Source organism: Pezoporus wallicus, unplaced genomic scaffold, assembly GCF_028554395.1.
Source record: "Pezoporus wallicus isolate ANWC-B61680 ecotype Strahan unplaced genomic scaffold, APGP_CSIRO_Pwel_v1 scaffold_6362, whole genome shotgun sequence".
In the NCBI taxonomy this organism is placed as follows: domain Eukaryota; kingdom Metazoa; phylum Chordata; class Aves; order Psittaciformes; family Psittacidae; genus Pezoporus; species Pezoporus wallicus.
In genome coordinates, this window is record NW_026637663.1 from 9,687,665 (window position 1) to 9,706,307 (window position 18,643).

The window sequence follows — 18,643 nt, forward strand, 5'->3', positions numbered from 1 at the left end:
CTGTTTGCTGCATTCATGAGGATTCCAGTAATGCAGAATTTCATATCCAGACTATTCACATTATATAGTTGAAACATGCTGTTTTACATCCACAGACCCACATTCCAGAGGCTGGTATCATTAGCCCCATTTTTCAGATGCTGATGCAAAGGGAATTTAGGTTATTTGGCAGAAAGTCAGATGGCAGAGCTGGTCTACAACCTAACTGGAGCTCTTTCGCAGGACTAAAACCTAGTTGGTTTGGCAAGCACTGGACACTTTCACACCCCTTTTACACTGTATCTGTAGTTCTTTTTTTACTCCAAACAATAAAATTTTCCTAAGACATGCAATGCAAAGCAGCATTCTCTGTAATAAAAGCCCCAATGTCTCTGCTTGAGAGCAACAGGATAGATGCATATGGCTCCTGTGTGCCACATTACCAATGTCCTTGGCACTTAGATGTGATCAACAAGGAGGGCACGCACTGCGCTGGGGTCAGGCCTGGCTGCTGCGCGGGCAGCTGAGTGCATGTCTGGCCTCCACAGGGATTCAGTTTCTTCAGACCCTGGGGTTTTGCTGAAGTGCTTGGTTTCTACATCTGATGGTTATTTGAATACGTTACCCTTTCTGAATAAAAAGAACAGACTGGAATTAAGAACAGAGGGGCTACGGTGTGTTAGTTTGTGCAGGGGCTAACGTGGCCAAACATCTGTTTGTGATTTAAACTGCCAAGCTGACCCCTGTCCAAAAGTATTCTATATTCATCCCAAATGCAGTGGTTAGAGCATTGGACAGGAGACCACCCGTGTCTACACATAAATAACTCTTGTCCCTGAAAGCACTTACGAAACAAAGGCTGTTCTATAAACTGCATCATGAAATAAGGACACTTTGGGGAAGAACCCCACACGTATCCACCAATGCTCCTGATTTTGGTTGCACTTTTATATAGGGCTTTCATTGCATTTGCAGACTCAGTGGCACCAGGTTGCAAAATGAAATATGAAATATGAAATATGAAAACACTAAATGCACTCAATTCATAGATTATGAGTCTAGAAGGGACTGATGTGATCATCTAGTCTGCTGTGCTGTATAGCATGGGCCATAGAACTGCCTGGAATTAACGTCTGTGTGGTATTACTAATTGCTACTGCGATTTTTAAGAAATGCATCCAGTATCTCCAGTCACGGAGAACCCTCTTTAACCCTCAGTCGCTTGTTTCACTATTTATTTACTCTCACTTTAAAAAGTATGTTCTTGATTTCAAATCTGAATTTGTTTAGCTCTCTTACATCCAAGTCTGCTTGAATCAGCAGTCTTTGGGCATCTTTTGTTGCCCAGGTAAGTACTTGCAGACTATGATCAAAGCATCTGTTATAATATAAATTGTTTGAAAGCTCTTAATCTTTCACTACAGGATGTATTTCCCAGATCTTTGATCATTTTTTGGCTCTTCTTTGAACCTCTTTCAAATCAAAAATGTCCTTCTAAAATCAGGGCACTAGGACTGCGCATAGCAGGCCAACAGCATCCTGAACCAAAGTCAGATTGACAGACATGCATTATCCAAGTAACCCTATCATTCTGGTTTTTAAGCAATGGGCGTAGCATGAGTTCTTTCCCCATCCTCTGGAACTGCCTGAAGTGTCCTGATACCTACTGAAGATCAAAAAGAGCTTGCTATTTAACCAGCTCTCTCTTAAAAACCTTCTTGAATGAGAGTCATTTGGATTTGCTCAGTTAAGCATATAGCTTTTATAGCAACTCCTTCATGTTCTTTGTAGCTGTTAGGATGGAACTACTTCATGATCAGATCACAGAAACAGGTCATCTGCATTTTTCGCAATACAAACCAGACATTTCTCATTTCTACACCTTGACAACTCTGCCATTCTGTATAGTGGTGGATTGAGATAACTGTTTAGGATTTTTTTTTTCTTCTAGCAATCTCTAAAAATAAAAACCCACAAACCCACTTTCATCTTTTTGCCCTAATGGTGCTAGCCAGAAACTTCTCCTTGTTTCAATTCTCTTTCTCTTATCAGTAGTCTCTAAGGACTGAAAACTGATTTGCATTTGCTATTTTCCACTTCCCTGCATTTGTTGTGCATTTCTTCATTTTACCTCAAAGCCAGGTTGCTGTACTTAACTGTGACCTTCTCTCTTGATTGTGGTTTTCTGGGCGCCCAGTACACCCTTTTAAATGACTCATAATTAACTTTCATTATTGTATGGTGTGCTCAGGATCATTATTTCACAATTAAGTCTGCCATTCTGATTACTGCCATGTCAAGTTATGAGTATGCACATGAGGATTCCTCTAATGCTAAACTCAATTAAAAGCAGCAGTTATTTTATTCTTGCAACATGATTTATATTCAGGGCAAGATTTTCTCTAGTCCTGTCTATTATCTTTAATGAGAGGTCAAAATGCTCTAACAGGAAACAAACAAATGTCATAGCCCTCTAGTCTTGTCCTTTAATGTGTACAGTAATAACCACAACTTGTTGAAAGGTTGAGTTAATTGGCGTTAAAAGTCCTGATCCCACAGCAATTGGTCTCTCAGTGACCCACTGCCAAACTTAATGTATATTTCCAGTGCGAAGGCCAGTAGTTCTACCTTGTGGATATGTCTGCAGTATTTTTGACTCCATAATTTAATGTGAGAAGGGCTTAGATGTTAGTTGACAGAACAATTGACAACATTTAATCTTCTTTTGGTAACTGCTGTAGAAACATAAAAAGTTATTTCTGATTTGTTTGTTCTCCACATGTGCTGATGAACAGTCACACTAATTCCTCAAATAAATTGTCATGGTCCTTCCAAGATAATTAAGATGTCTGAATGATTAATAATAATTAAGGAGTCTGAATGATCCTGACTGGGTTTAAACCACGACAAGATGTTTTCATACTTTCACTTCCCAGCCAACAGGAATCCCAGGCTCACTGTGCTACGGGCTCTCTCCACTGCACAGCTAGACTCTCTCACACCCGCATTTCTCATTCTGGCATTGCTAGTGGAACCTCCTAGTCCAAAAGTTACATGTAAAGAAGTTTGACAACAGCACCTTTGGTGAATCACATTTGTCTTATTCCCCCCTTCCCATAAATACTCGGAACAGTATCAGGAAGCCATCTCTTCTGCATGCTTGGTCATCAGAAAAGCCAAAGCTCCCTCTTTCTAAAATTAGTTTTCCACTGGATATAAGCACGCTCCAAAAACCCGTGCCTATGTGGCATGACCCCTCAGGAGAGGACTACAGAGAAAGCCAAGTAAATTGTGCAGGTACCTGCACGCTGGTGGACCTCTTGAGATGAAGCTTGCAACTGAGGTGTTCCATCTCTGGTAGGCTGCGAGCTACTGCTCTGGCTTGAATTGCCTGCACGATTGCTGCTAGACGAAGAACCCCCTACACCATCCACCTCTTCAACATTTCCTCTCTCGTGGTGAGCTGCATGGCAGTCCTTCCGCATTCTGTTGGCAGGAACACACACGTGGTCATCCATTTATTATGCACAAAAATTTCTGTCACCATTGTTAAGTGCCCTTACAATGTATAACTGTACTCTCTCGTACTGCTGCAGGTCTTTTGCCTTTTATGAGATGACAAAGATGGTATGATAAGCTTCCTGGGAACAAAACTCTATACAACACACACCAAATCTTTCCTTGTCTATGTTACCTGGCTTTGGAGCCCAGTGAGACTATCTGCTGTTACAGTGAGATCTAAAGATCGGATTTTGCATTGGTAACTGAGTAGCAAAGAAGAGGAATGGACTGGAGGGAGCTCAGTGGGAATGAGCTGTGTGGTGGGAAACTAACATATTAAGCCAGTAGGTCTAATCTTGGCATTTAAGCACAGGTCTTAACATGCAAGGTGGCTCCTATAGTCTCTCCCTGGTCCGCTGCCTCTCCTCAGCCACTATGGCGATAGGCCAGGTGGAGGGAATGAGACAAGAATGAGTTATTGCTGTATGAACAGGGTACGCAGGAATGAGAGACAGAATGTGTCAGACACTGATCATGCTTACCTATGGGAAGTCAGGCAGTTTTCGTTGGTGGCAAGTAAATTTTTAGAAGTGTTTTGGTCAAGAACAGACTTGGGAGTGATAATCTGTATTGCCAAAGCTTTGGAGCATAACCCGCCAACACATTTACTCATGTTCTGACATGTCACTGAGTTACAGAAAAGATGCTCTTATTTACAAGGCATAAACAGTAAAATTTCCTGGAATAAGGGAAATGTCTGGAGTGCTAAGTGATTTGATAATGAATCGTCTTGAACATGCAGAAATCTTCGCTTAAAAGCCATGAATATGTAATAAATTTGCTTTCTGCTGTATTTGTAGGGCTATTTTGTTATATTCTGAGTTATTTGCCATTAATTTTTTACTCATACTATGGAATTGCTCTCTTTTAATAGAAAATACAGTGGAACTAAGACTGCAGGGTCTCTATCTGCATAACCAAAATGTAACACCTACCTTAACCATTTGGATTTGAACCACTTTTTAATGTTGTCCAAACTGACAGGTCCCCCCCAAATGTTCCTCAGTTGGCTGTGTGTCCCAAGGTACGAGGTGGTTAAAGGGGAAACATACATTGGATATCCCAGTGGCTGATCACATGAAGAGTTAATTAAGTTCCTCAAGACCTGTTTATTGTTCTGAATGCTTCCTCTCTCCGGGTTACGATTGCGTAAGAATATCAGTTCTTGCTGCTGCCCAGCCCAAAGCCCTCTGACGCACTCCTTGTTGACCTACAGATGGGTTAAAAACATGTGGATCATGTGGAAGTGTTTGCTGCTTAAGATGCAGAATCATGGAATCATAGAATGGTTAGGGTTGGAAAGGGCCTTAAGATCATCTAGTTCCAACCCCCTGCCATGGGCAGGGACACTGAATGACACAATGTAGGTAGAAGGGCAATAGCTGTGTGTGCAAACCCTCATGTCTTTGCACCAATAGGTGCTGTGAACTTTTGCAGCTACTCCCTGGTAAAGGCGGGAATGATATTTCAGATACACAAGCATATGGGTGCAAACTGGAAGTCAACTGAAGAGAGCTTTTTTTAGCATCCAATCCCCATTCCAGTAACTAGAATCAACCTCTCCTTTTGGCCAGGTTGCTCAGAACTATTATTAGTTACCATAGCCCTAAATTACTGCAATATTAGCAAGATGGTGTATGTACCTTGATAACCTTGAAGCTCAAGTAGCTTTTGTGGAGCATGATAACTTTATACTCATCTGCTCCTTCATCTACCACATGTCTCAGGGTTAGCAGCTCCTCTCTGTTGGAAAGCACAGCACTGCGCCAGGCTGGGTCCCCTTCGTGACAAATCACAACCTTTTCTTCAAAAGATTGGATTGCTTCATACAAAACTGCTGGGTCCTCATACTCATCTGGGCAGGTGAACTGGTCCTGGTAGCACAGGAAAAATAGTATTAAAAAAGTCAGGTATATTTGTGAAAACACAATAAACAAAATCTAGCTTTTCAAACAGTTGCCAGCTGACCCCACAAGTGACTTGATACAGCATGTCTTTGGGGATGTAGACAAGTAATTTAACAGTAATATAGAAAGGTACAATTTTTGTTTTACTGTAACTTGTTCTGATCTCATGCCTCCACTAGACAAAGACACTCAGAGGATGCCAACTTAGCCACTTTCTTTTTATAGAGTGGGAAAACCCTGGGAGGCAGAGCTTTTGGGTAAGCTGGAGGGGGATCAGAATCACCTGGGGCATTGCACAGTTCTTCTGGAAATCCTTATTTTTATTCACAAAAAAACACTAACAAAAGCACAGACTGGGAATCCATCAGCACATATCACAATATTGTGTTACTATTATAGCTGTCACACAGCAACACAGCCAGCGATAACATTCATAAAATTATTGTGTCAAACTCTCGCATATTAATTCCCAGCAGTTCCACTTCAGTTACATTTAGAGCAGTTATAAATACCATGCATGATAAAAGCATACGATACTAAATCATCATGTGTCAGAGCAAGAACATTGTTAACTCCAAGCTATACAGAGGTTGACTTGAAGAAATTGGAGCAACTTCAATAGAAATGTGCCAGATTTTTACAACTGAAAACAGAATGGGGTCAGAATCAACCTCACATAATCAAACAAACAGCCATGACACTGACCCTTCAAACCACTCTCCTCTCAGCTCTTGTCTTTTAACATATGGAAGCATTACATGTGTATTGCCATTCATGAAAAGACTGATAAATTAGCAGTGGAGTCAGTCTAATTCATGTAGGTTTTTTCAATCTAAAACTATAGGGTCCACACAAGTAAGATAAGAGATGACTGTCAGTTTTGTTTTGATGAAAAATGGAGGGTCAAGCTCTGCAATATGCATGGTTTAAAATGCGTAGCAGGGGTACAGAAAAGAAGGTAAGGGAATGCAAAATAAATAAAAGCCAAGCTTTTCCATTTTGATTAAGGAAGTTTCTCAGAATAAGGCAAAACCACTCCATTTCCCTCTCTCCTTTGGACAGTTTCTAAGGTTTCCTGTGTTTCCCTCAGAAAACAGGTATTACATTAAAAATTAAAACTAAAACTAAATAATAAAAGAAGACACTACCTGGTGTAGCTTCAGAGACATTCGGATTGCCGGGGCAACAACCTTATGCAATAGATCCATATCTGCAAAGACCCACTCATCTTTTGCCGCTATCCGAAAGTCTCCTTTGAACAGTGCATGGAGCCCATAAAGAAAAGAGTCCAAGCTGTAAGAGAGAGGCAGCAGTCACTCACAAAAGTCATTCCCAGATCACCAGGCTGGACCCCTGCCAGCCATTGGCCACATACTGAGCAGTGGGTATAAAGCCGGGGCTGCAGCACACACTTCTTATGCAAAAGCATTCCTCGGGGTCGGTGGTTTTCATTCTGCTTGTCCTGTAAGCAATTAGCCATGGAACGAGTGTGGCACCTGGAAGGAAGGATGTCCTAAGGATGGGTGGCTGGGTCACAGACTGCCGCAAGGTGCTGCTACTCTGCAGCAGTGCCAGAGAGACCAAGTCAAAGAGTGCCAGCTGCTCCACAAGTGCTGTGCTGGCGGCAGGAGCTGCCTGCTCATGTGAAGGTGCCTTGATCAGCCCTGTGAGCAGTTCTCCTCGTGAGGTGAAATTAAAAAAAAAAAACAAAAACAAACAGCTGTAAAAAGTATTTTCAGCAAACCTGAGACTTCTGTCGTGAAACTCAAACCCAGATGTGAACATTAACCCAGATGTACTGAGAAGAATACTTAGCTTCAGGGACTGTGCAGCAAACCAGGTGAGAGCATGAGTCAAATGACAGGCATTTCATATCGAAACAACGAGCCCTAAAGCAAATGTGCACTGGGTTTCTTTTTTCTAATATAAGAAACTAGATGTAACCAGTTCTGCCTGACCTTGGATATTGGTTTGTCTGGACCTGAGACTTAAGCAAGAGGTAAAAGTACAAAACCAAGTGGCTGTTAGAAAAGGGCCTCAAAAGGGCTTTTCTAAGGGAAAAGAAAAAACAACTAGCCTTCAGTTCCAGTCTGCACCCTGAACCACAAGTTTCCCACAACACCACAGCCACTTGTATAATGCCTGTAGCAGGACTGCTGCCCTAATACTGCCCTGAAGAAGTGAGCTCGAAACTGAAGAAAGCAGAATCATCTGTTAAAAACAGGCATCTCCTGCAAACCCACAGGACATGGTTTCACCTACCTCCCAAGATTTCGCTCACTCTTACAACAGTTGATTTTTCAGATTGTAAAGGCTCTGAGGAGAAGCTGCATTAAGATGTTGGCAGTTTTCATTACTGCCCTGGCTCTCTCTAGAGAATGCATAATCTTTCCACGTAATTGAGCTCTCTTAATTATTTTGGGAGAAGAAAAGAGTCATTTAGATGTTTTCTCTGAGAGGGAGAACTGCTTGGCCTATCTGCAGCACAAACATTCTAATTTTGCCCTTGGTGGGTAGCATGTTTTAGAAATTAAAATGGACAGATATATATGCTGTTACCAGAAGAGCAGCTGGATACCAGTTCTCTCTGTGAAAGCACTGTGTTATAAAAATCAACTAATCAGTGGGAGCAAGGCCAGTCAGGAAGGCAGGGCTGCTGCTGCTGCTGGGAACATGAGAAGCATTGGGAAGCTCCTGTGAATTCTTAACTGGTTTGCATTTATTAGTACTATGTTATGTATTAAAACATGCCTGTGTGAGACAGGCACTTACACATGGATCTTCAAAACATTCAAGCAGTGATTTCAATGGGAGTTACGTGTTTTCAAGGAGCAGGTCCTGATCCCCGTTGACTTTCAGTTAATCATCTCCACAATTTAGAATATGGTAATATCCCCAGATCCTACTTAATAGCTAGGAAAGCCCTAGAGGGCAAGTGGGAGGAGGGAAAATAGTGGGTGCAGCCAGTGTGAAATATGTGGTGAAATATGTGACTATCATCTCCTCTGAAAAGTCTAGAAATCAGGAAGGGTCCTTTCACTAGCCCACCCACTAGACAACATCCAGCATACATAGTTGAATCCTTGCCTGGTAAAAACACTGCTGTATCTAACAATTCTTCCCAGGGTGACACTGGAAAATAGCCTACCATGAACTCTGCACCTAATGGTGATAGTATAGTCTAGTATAGTTTTTCCCCATGTAGCACCCCCCATATTTGCTCTGAAAAGTTGGCTGGGATGAAGGGAGGAGTAGACAGGAAGGAGAATTGGTTTTTACACCATTAGAAGCTCTCAGAGCCAAATCTGAACACCAGAGCAGACAAAGAGTTTGCATTTACCATGTAAGTGTCTTACAGGCATCAGCACATGCTAAATAGGCTGCTGTGAACAGCAGTACCAACTGAAAGCAAGGCCAGGACTAGGACAGCTATGCAAACTGCAATTGAGCATCAGCAGACAGAGAGGAGAGAAGCACACACAGTTCTCACTGTGCTTAGTTTGGGAAGACTTTATCCATTTCTCATACCTCTGCATAATGAATTCCCTAACGAGCATTTTTAAGAACAAATATGACTGCTACAAGGAGCAAAGCAGTGGTGACAGTAGTTGTGAGAGGCTGAAAGTCAATTATTTTCTGTATCGTATTTTCCAGGAGAGAGGTCTGGAGGAGATTGCTGTATTCACAAAACTCTGGACATCTTTTATTCTCCCGCCAATTGTAATGAGGCTTTTGGGTACATTCTGCCTATAATGTGACACTATCTCAAGCCATTACTGCTGTAACACGCAGCCCTTAATCCACATAAATACAGCCACTGCTATTCTTCCCATTGTTATGCTATCTCCTGAAGACTCTAGTGAGATTATAAGGAAGCTGTAAAGCCAACAGCTTTGATCTCAGTCCTTACTCAAGGTTGTTCCTGCATTCTTGGCCCAGTTTTACTATACCTCAATTAGTAATCTGCTGTAGTTACAGGCTCATTCAAAATATTTTAGAAACTAGTTGAGGTAAATTTGCATGCCAGAGGAATGACGTTAATCAGGAAGAGACAAAACTACTATTTCTGGCAACATTTCTAACCCTCTCAGCTAAACACCCGAAAAGCTGCTGCCACAACTGTGAGCTATTTTAAAACAAGACTAGTAGGTGTGTGGGAACTGTCGGCCCCTCAAATGTACAGAAAGAAGGGGATTAAATAGCACCACAAATACCAGAGGGAAGGCAACAGAGCCAAAACAAATATTCGCTCTTACTGCACCCCTTACATTGGTCCAACAGCTGAAACTAAAAGCATTTGCTGCAAGCCTGAAAACAGCATGGATGAAAACTAATGAGCTGGTGAATATACCTGTGTGTATTTTGCACATCAAAACCCATCCTCTGTCTGCAGTTTATCAACCTCTCTCAGTGTTAACTGTAGATTTATTTAAGGAATGAAGAAACACGCATGCCTGTGAGCTGGTAATGACCTGAATGTCCCAGCTTATCTGAATGAAGTATTTTCACTGGTAGCCCTCCACCTCTTTCCCCCCAGATGCTGGGCAGTGCAATGTGGTGCCCAGGAGGGAAAGAACAAACAGGACCAGCTGCTTCCCTGGGCTTCAGCATGAACAGTGGCTCCTCCAGGCAGAGGCGTTCCTTGGAGTAACCCTCTGTCCACTCTGAGTGATAATGCCCAAAGGAAGCTCAGGGGACGTGAGCATCCAGGCTTTGTAGTGTTGGAAGTATCTGATGAGAGACGCTTGAGAGATTTTTGTATTTTTGCAGACTTGAACTGTGTACATTTATTTACATGTATACGCGTAAGCATTTATTTACCAGCAGGTCTAGTGGCTGAATAGGAGTTTTAAGTATTTTTTTTACAAATGTACACCTAAACATATCACTCATATTTGAATAACTGAATGGTAATGTCATCTCACTCTTCAAACTGCATTTTGTGCAGGATGCCTCCTAATGGGACTTTAAAAGAGCAAGTGATTTGCATAGCAAGGTTCTGCCTTCTTAATGAATGCATTTATTGTGTAATCTAGTGTTAACGTTGGGTTTCTACTGACATTTACATGAACGAGGACACTGAATAATTATTTACATACATTATAAAAGTGCATTTAAAATCTTGGTTTACACAGTGACATTTACTGATTAATAGATTAGACAAAATCATGTGTAAATGAGTGCAAATTGGTAGTTTACATACACAGTGTAAACCTGAATCTCAATTCTGTAGCATAACATTACCTTTGCATTACTATTTCTGTGCAGCAGTTAGATGAGTGTTACTTCTTCAGCTACAGCAAGGGCTAGGCTTAGTCCAGAGAAAGTTCCCTACGACTTGCATAGTTACCACCAAGAACAAAACATGGACTGCAGAGCACAGCTTCCTGGCTGGTTTGCTTACGTTGGACACATCTAAACACTTCATAGAAATAAGCATGAGAAGAATACAATGCCTATCTGGCCATTACATCTCAAACTCATCACGAAACCTCTAGCAGCGTTGTACACAAGATGCTTCACAGCCAGAATTCATATTCATGAAGTTCAAGGTCACTTCTCAGTGCCTACCAGAGTAATCCAAGTAATGTAATTTTTTGTAGTCCAGCATTCGAGTGTGACAGAGCGTGTGTTAGGAGCCCCGATGTCTTACAGAACGGCCAACTCCCAACAGCTGCACACGCAGTACATCCCCCTCATGCACACAGCTGGCTGTGGAACTGCCTGCTCTGACACCATCTCTGAAGAAAATTAAAGCACTCTTCAGCACAAGTAGGCTCCAAAAGGTCCCCAGAATATCATGGCACCTTTCCAAGGAAAATGACTGTGAAGCATACTCCTCCCCATCTGACTGAATGAGAGATACTGCTCCCATCTGACTGAATGCAGATCTGCAACAGCCCAAGAGCTGGGGGGTGAGGACCAGCAAAAATGCCCTAAATCACCCTCTGTAAGAGCTGCTGTATCTCCACCAGAGAGAGGGGAGAGAGACCTGCCTTCAGTGCCTAAAGCTGATCCTCAGGAACATCTCTTTCTGGCTTCAGCAGCATTGCACATTGTACATGTTGGAAAAGTCCTCTTCCCCCTGGCACGCTGTATATTTGTACACCAACTGGAGCCTCGCTGACTTACTGCTGCTTTGTGTTTAAATAAGTTGTGCAGATTTCTATGAAGCAGTAAATACAGTAAGTACAGTAAGAGCTGCCCCCTGTGCTGAAGTGAGTGTATCTGGGGGATTTCTGTTGATCAAGGTCTTTATATCAGGGGGTAGCATACCCACCTTGCTCCTTAGTTATCTCACCAAGCTGAAGTCATGTTTTGTAGCTGCAGCAATTTATAACTTGAACTGTGCTACTTGGATTCCTTTTTGTCCTCCAAATCTTTCTGACAGTTGAGGTGGATTAGAGGTAATTTAACCAGGTGAGTAAGTGACACAGTTTTTCCACAGTGAAACTTTTCTAGGGAAAGCTTTTGTGAAGTAGCACTGAAAAAGATACTGACAGAAGCTTCCACTTAATCCCTTTTATGTCACAAAATACATTTTAAAAATACAATGATTCAGTATTGCCCTGGAGCACTCGCTTAACAAAAAGAAAGCCAGGACTTTAATTAAAGATACAGGATTACATAGAATAGATTTGGAAAAACAGGGATAGAGCTGTGTGCTGCATAGGACTACCACTTTTTTTTGCCTTTCTACAGATCTTTTCTCACCAAGGAAAGTATTTTTAAGTATGGAGTGCCCACTCATCAAAAGAGAGGAACTGATCTAGTTTGTTGGTAATTTTGCAGGTATTAAAAAGCCATGCTACAGCCAACTCCTGCAATTAGTATTAAATCTTTACAGAAAACGTTGCAAATAATTATCCCTGACATTCATACTTTCCATATTAAGCTTTAGAAAGCCTCTGATAATATTATCTCTTTGCATTAGCTACTAACCATGTAAGCCAATACAAATAGGTGACATTGCTATTGTATCTGTATTAGTGCCAAAACACTGTAATGAAGGTTTTAAGATCTGGTGGAAAGTACATGCAACATAATGACAATTTTAGGAAGCCTGTGTGATATTTTTAGAAGCGTTTCTAATACGGCTGTGACATATCTATTGCAGCTCCAGACCAAAAATCACTTTAATCTTTTCTCAAAAGAAAAACAAATCATAGATGCACATCAATTTGGATCATTTAAAAAAATACGGCAATTTTAGGAATATCAATGGCTTACTGAATATCACACTAATTTGAGTGCATAGAAATGAAGGGAGAGGAAGTTCAACCTAGAAGAAAACTACTACAGGAAGGGAATGTGCAAACTAGTAGAAAAGAGATGACAAAGCCACTTTAGAAAGCAGGAAGAAGCAGCACACCAAGAAGTAAGCTGTGGGCTACAAACATCTTGCATGACTGACTGAAAAAAGAAGACATAAAACCAAATACTACAAACATCTAAACAGATGACAAAGCTGAAATGAATAATTAAAAGGACTGTTTTATCTTGGAACACAGAATGCATTCAAAATCACACATGCTGTCTTTGCTTGCTTGTTAGTAAAACAAAACCTCTCTAAGGAGCACATTGATAGAGGGCTAGCTGCCTTTCCTCACAGTTTTGTGCCAATGCAGCAAGGTCACCTAGCAAATGTATTTACTCAAACTTTCTACTGTTACTAAACTCCTGTGAACACAGGGAGTTCAAATACATCTAATAAAAATCTAAGATTAGGTAAGAAGTTTGATTTTGTTAACATAAAGATTATTTCATTAATAAAATGCCTTATCTATAGAACAATGTAAATAGTACCTTGTAGCTTGTATAATGGTATCCAGACAACTCGGAACTGCTAGTGAAAATGGAAGACTCCTTAATGGAGATGTAAGATGAAGAATGTGTTCAGAAGCAATCTTAATCAAGCGTGTTTTAGTGAAACTAAACTTTCCAGGAAGTGTTTTGGACGAATGAATGAATCAATGAATGAATGAGTGAGGTAGACTGAGAATAGACAAAGCTGTAGTCTCAAAAGATGCAAGGTCCTCCCTTCCTCAGTCACCAGAATGAAGTGGCAAAACAAATGTGAATATAGCCCTGAGAAATACAGGACCCTTATGGATATATTATTATTTAGGTAACTAGATTTCAGTCAGATGACTTAGCAGTTTCTTCCTCTTCTGGAGGGAGCCAGCATTTGGAATGCTGAGCCAGGCCAGGCATAAGTCAACACAATAACCATTGGTATCTATTCTTCCAATGCAAAATTCTGCTTTGCCCTATGAAATGAAGAACTCAATTATTCAGTCAGCTACCAAAGTAAAAGATGACCAGCAATGTCAGAAAACAAATTATTTTATAGAAGAAAGAGGAAACAGGCTTCTCTTCTGTAGAGGAAAGAGACTTTACTATCTAATCTCCTGCTGAGATACCACATTAAGTGAAAAAAGACAAACAGGTCTTTGCTTTATGATAAGGATTCTTAAAAATTACCTGATGGACATATTGTGAGCTGCAGTTCCCAAAGCTCTTCGACCCAGTATACACAAGGCAAAGGAAAGTGTCACTAGAGGAGAATCTTCATCGCTGTCCAGATGCTACAAAGTTTTAATAACCTCATGTTATTCTAAATGCAAGTACCATCTTTATAAGCACTGCAATAGTATAAATGGTAACATTCACAAAATTTGCATGTAACTGGACTTACACACAGAAACATTCTTTGCAATTCCTTGCAATTAAACAGAGCAAGAAAGAAGATCACTGCCATCAAAGGCTTTCTGCAAAATTCAAGCTTATTTTGCCCCTTGGCTAGAAACAGAACATTTCAATCTCAGGTGGAGAGATCCCAAGGGAGGGGAGCTTTGATGGCAGTGGGCTTTTTTTGCAGGTTTGTTTGTTTGTTTTTCCCAGATCTGACATTCTAAGTCAGAGCAGATTTCTTATTGCTGAGAGATGCTTCAGCCTGAGGCAGCCAAACCCCTTTTCATGGGACACAGTGCCTAAGAAAACCCACCTTACATTCCAGAATAACAATCTATTTGGAAAGGTTTAAAGGGACACATCTTTAGTGAATTACTATGTCTAAAATGTATACCATTGATGACACTGACCTCACATTTTAACAAGCAGTTAAAACATTTCATTTTCATTTCCTAGCTCAGAAGAATTTCTTTACTGAAATTTTTGCAAAGAGAACTATCAAGCAGGAGGGAAAAAACTGAAATAACCCTTCATGAATGTGAATCTTCAGGAGGATACAGGCTATTATTTCAGCCCCTGCAATGAGTGACCTCTTGTAGCTTTCTTTGACTCTAAAACTGAAGCCAATTGTAATGGGGACTGAAGCTCCTTCTTAAAATGCATTGATTTTCATGTGTCATTTGATTTTTCTATGTGTACAGTAAAGTTTTTTTTACACCTTATCGCCAACATGGACTATATTCTTATATAGTCAGTGAATTACAAAAACAGAGGTAAAAGAAAAAGATGCAAAAGCCATGTAAATATGTGTGTGTGTGCACTAATTCAGGCATTCCTTTCCTCTTTTAACTGATAAACTTTAAATCTATTTGGTATCCCTAAATATATTATTCAATTTGAAAGTCTCAGCCACATAACGAGTGAAAAAGCATCATTTCATAGTGGCTGTCCCTGCACCGCGCAGTTCTTCGAGTGTCAGAACTTGGGAGTTGAGACATGGAGATGGAAAAGAGATTAAACATTCCCAGTAGGAGAAGATGGTGGGGAAGGCTCAGAGGACAATTCAATAAAACCAGTATCAATGCAATGATATGCAGAGGAACTGGTAGAATGGTGTTTAGGGTTAAAGACATGAGAAGGAACCAAAGTGGAGAAGAAACATTAAGGTTCATCAATGTTATGCCAGCTAAGGTCACTGGTAGCAAAAGGGATGTGCACTCTGTGATCCTGAATGAAAAATGTACAAATAAGAGTGCATAGTGGCCAGGAAAGATACACTTCTCATTTTTTGCTGTCATCAGCAATAATCAGAAAGTTAAATCAAGGGAACATGCTTGTTTGAAACTGCATTCTCCTTCTGGCCTATTTTGAGTATTCCATGGAAATACAGGAACACATTTCCAACAAATGATTGCTGACCATCAGTAATCTTAGTGGCTCAAAGCATTTGAACGTGTAGCTGAAAACCTGCCCTTGACCTTCTAGAGCTGTGAGATCATTTCATGCATTTTTGTAGCATCGTTCATACTTGAATTATGAGCTCTAAGAGGTGACCTCTACTACCACTGAGCTTCTTATGCACTTCCCTACCATCTGAAGACCAGCTATACCCACATGTAGGCAAATTTTTGGAAAGGGTACAAAGGGACCCAACACCGGTAACACTGAATGACTAATGACATTCCCTGAATGGAGCTTTCCCCGAATGACATTCCCTGCTCGCACTTCTGCAAGCACTTGTTGTATCTGCGCATTCTAGAGCTAATGAAATGAACAGTGTTGGAAGTGTGCACAATAAGGAGGTGGTTCTGTATTCAAACACTAATGCTTCTTAAATTTTGCATGGGTGTAGTCTCCATAATACATATTTCCATTCCATTAAATATGCATTTTCCCTTTATGTAAAATTTGACAGCTTAAATGAAATAAATTTTATTGTATTAATCCTGAGCAAGCAGAAGAGTAACTATGCATCATTTAACTCTCATCCCAGGAATTAAAACTGTGACTACCAAAAGATAAATAAATGCAAGCTTACCTCCACCCTTTTTCTTGCACAGAACTGAATCCAGTCCAGATAAACACTGCAGAAACTAGCTCTTGTTATTCCTTGGAGACATGGAACATAATCTTCATCTATGTTAATGTTAAACATCGCAAAGTCACGTTCAATATAATGCCACTTTGCATAAGGCTGCAATATCTTTTGGATGGATTCGTCTTTTATCCAGTCAAGGATTTTGGGAGAACTTGCTGTAAAGTATATTATACTCTGTCGACAAAATGCACAAACGTTAGATACTCTACTTCTGATTAAAACAGATAAATTTTGCACAGAACAGGGCAAATCAAAGAGGACCACATTAACTACCTATAATAGTACGTATTTTTCTGATTTTTTACTACTTGGCATCATTGCTTCACAAAACTCTTCAAGTTAGAATGCTGATAATAACTGATATCTAAATAGAAGACAACAGAAAAAGAAGCCGCACTTTTAATACTCTTCTGACTTAAAGAAAAATAAGTACAAACAATACGCTATGATAAGAATACAGAGTTCCAGGATTCAAAGGCATAAATTACTGAATATTAGTGGGGTTCTATAGTCTATCACCAAGAAGGTGATATTGATAAAGCTTAGGCATATTTTGAAAACACAGTAGTAGCTGGCTACATGCTCAGAACACGACTCTCTTTTTTCTCCATGAACTTTCTGTTTTCTGGGGATGAAGCTTTCCTAATTCTTTAACAGAAACAGTTCCATGAACCATGATTTAACCACAAGGGTGGGATCTGACAACGCAAGTCTGAAAACCTGTTTTAATTGCCATTTTCTTTTTGTATTTAGTAACATCACAATGAGGCCATACAGAATAATGGATTTTTCTTGTATGTCAGGTTCAGAAGCTGATACGTCATGTAACTGAATTTGCTTTTAAAGCACTGAAGGAGAAGCAGCATTCTGCAGGAGCTCTTTTACCAAAGGCAGAAATATTTGAAAGCAGCAACACTCGTATCTCAAAGGTATGCCTGAGTTCCTACATTTAGGCCCCTTTAACTGCTGTGTATGGAGCCATCAGATTAATAATAAAATAAAATAAATAAATAAATAAATAATCTATCTGAACCAAATTTAAAACATATTTTCAAAAGAATATGAAACTTAGGAGAAGACACAGTACTGCAATGGGAAGTGGCATCAGCTGGAAAGTCCCATTATAATGTTTTACAATTATATTATAATATTAATATATTCTTTTAGAATTGGATTCCAAAGCAAATGAGCAGCAAGTGAACATGACTGAAGATGTAGTTCTACTTTGCCCATGCAATTAAAATATTATTAAGCAAATAAATGTATAAAATGAGAATCTGATGGATTAAAAAGGGCAGAAACACTCCCAGCCCTTCAAAAACTCCCAGATGCCCTGCACAGTTTATCTTTCAAATTGCAGAAAAATACACAAGCAAGAGAAAAATTAAACTCCAGAGGAAAAAGACAAGTCAGACAGATACAGACTGAGGATGGACCTTTAACTTTTGGACTTGTGGAGAACAAATCAGTCTTTTAAAGATTCATGCAGAAACAATGAGAGCTGGAAACACAGCACTCAGCAAATGCAGACCTCACGAATACTAAAATATGTTTAAATAAGAATATATTGAAAAAAGATGGAAGAGGCACAAGGGAAAAATCTCACAGTAGCTGGGCAGGATATTATTTCAAAAGACATGCAGAATGGCTACAGGAGCTGACCCACTTTATTTGTGGAGAATAAAATCCTTTTATAAGAAGAAAGATGGGCCTTTCTGGGCTGTCAAAGAAACTGCAAATGAAATAAATACGTCTTAGGAATAAGACACTCAGTGCAACTCATTGTTTAAAAGACCAATATGATAATTATTCTTGACGGACAGAAGAACTGAAACAAAGCATAACATTTTCATTGTTGATCTTCAAGATAAGAGTTTGCTTTATTTATTAGTCTCACCTGTGTTTACAGAGAAGCAGGCTCAGATGGGAAAAATCAGACTTACAATCAGACATAAAAAGAGGAGGAACTTCTGCCACCTAATTAAATTCTGCTCTTAGTAACTCTTCCTCTTCTTTGTTTTGTGCACAAATACATCCTCAGCTATATGGCAATTCAGAAATAATGGGGTAAATATTTACAATATTGTAAGCCACAAGGAATAAACTGGAAGCACTCCAAATGCTGAGTGCAATGGAAATGCAGTTGCTGCAGAAACTCTAGCCCAAGTGTTTTTGAGTTTGTGATTTATGTGACCTGAATTCTGCATTAACTAGGGTTCTTCTTAATATCAGTTTCCTATGCAATTAAAAGGAAAATGTCAGGGCTCTACAATGTTCACAGTGGAATTGTGCAGGGTCTATACAGCTCAAGGTTCCCCCATAAGAAAGAGCTGGGGAAGGAATGAATTCTCAACTCTCTTTCTGATATTGTTTATCTGTAGGTAAGTACTAAATAAACAGGATG

At 40.0% G+C, this 18,643-nt stretch overlaps 1 protein-coding gene across 1 annotated transcript in view; it reads right to left on the minus strand.

The window, feature by feature from the left end:
- PCNX2 (pecanex 2) overlaps positions 1–18,643 on the minus strand; it is a 151,856-nt gene that overhangs the window by 5,433 nt on the left and 127,780 nt on the right. Inside the window, exons 27-32 of the mRNA XM_057407050.1 lie at positions 16,180–16,413; positions 13,932–14,035; positions 6,596–6,740; positions 5,184–5,414; positions 4,476–4,750; positions 3,281–3,465 (exon numbers count right to left, since the gene is read on the minus strand). Of these exons, the coding sequence (XP_057263033.1) occupies positions 3,281–3,465; positions 4,476–4,750; positions 5,184–5,414; positions 6,596–6,740; positions 13,932–14,035; positions 16,180–16,413 (1,174 nt within the window). The remainder of the gene's footprint in view (positions 1–3,280; positions 3,466–4,475; positions 4,751–5,183; positions 5,415–6,595; positions 6,741–13,931; positions 14,036–16,179; positions 16,414–18,643) is intronic.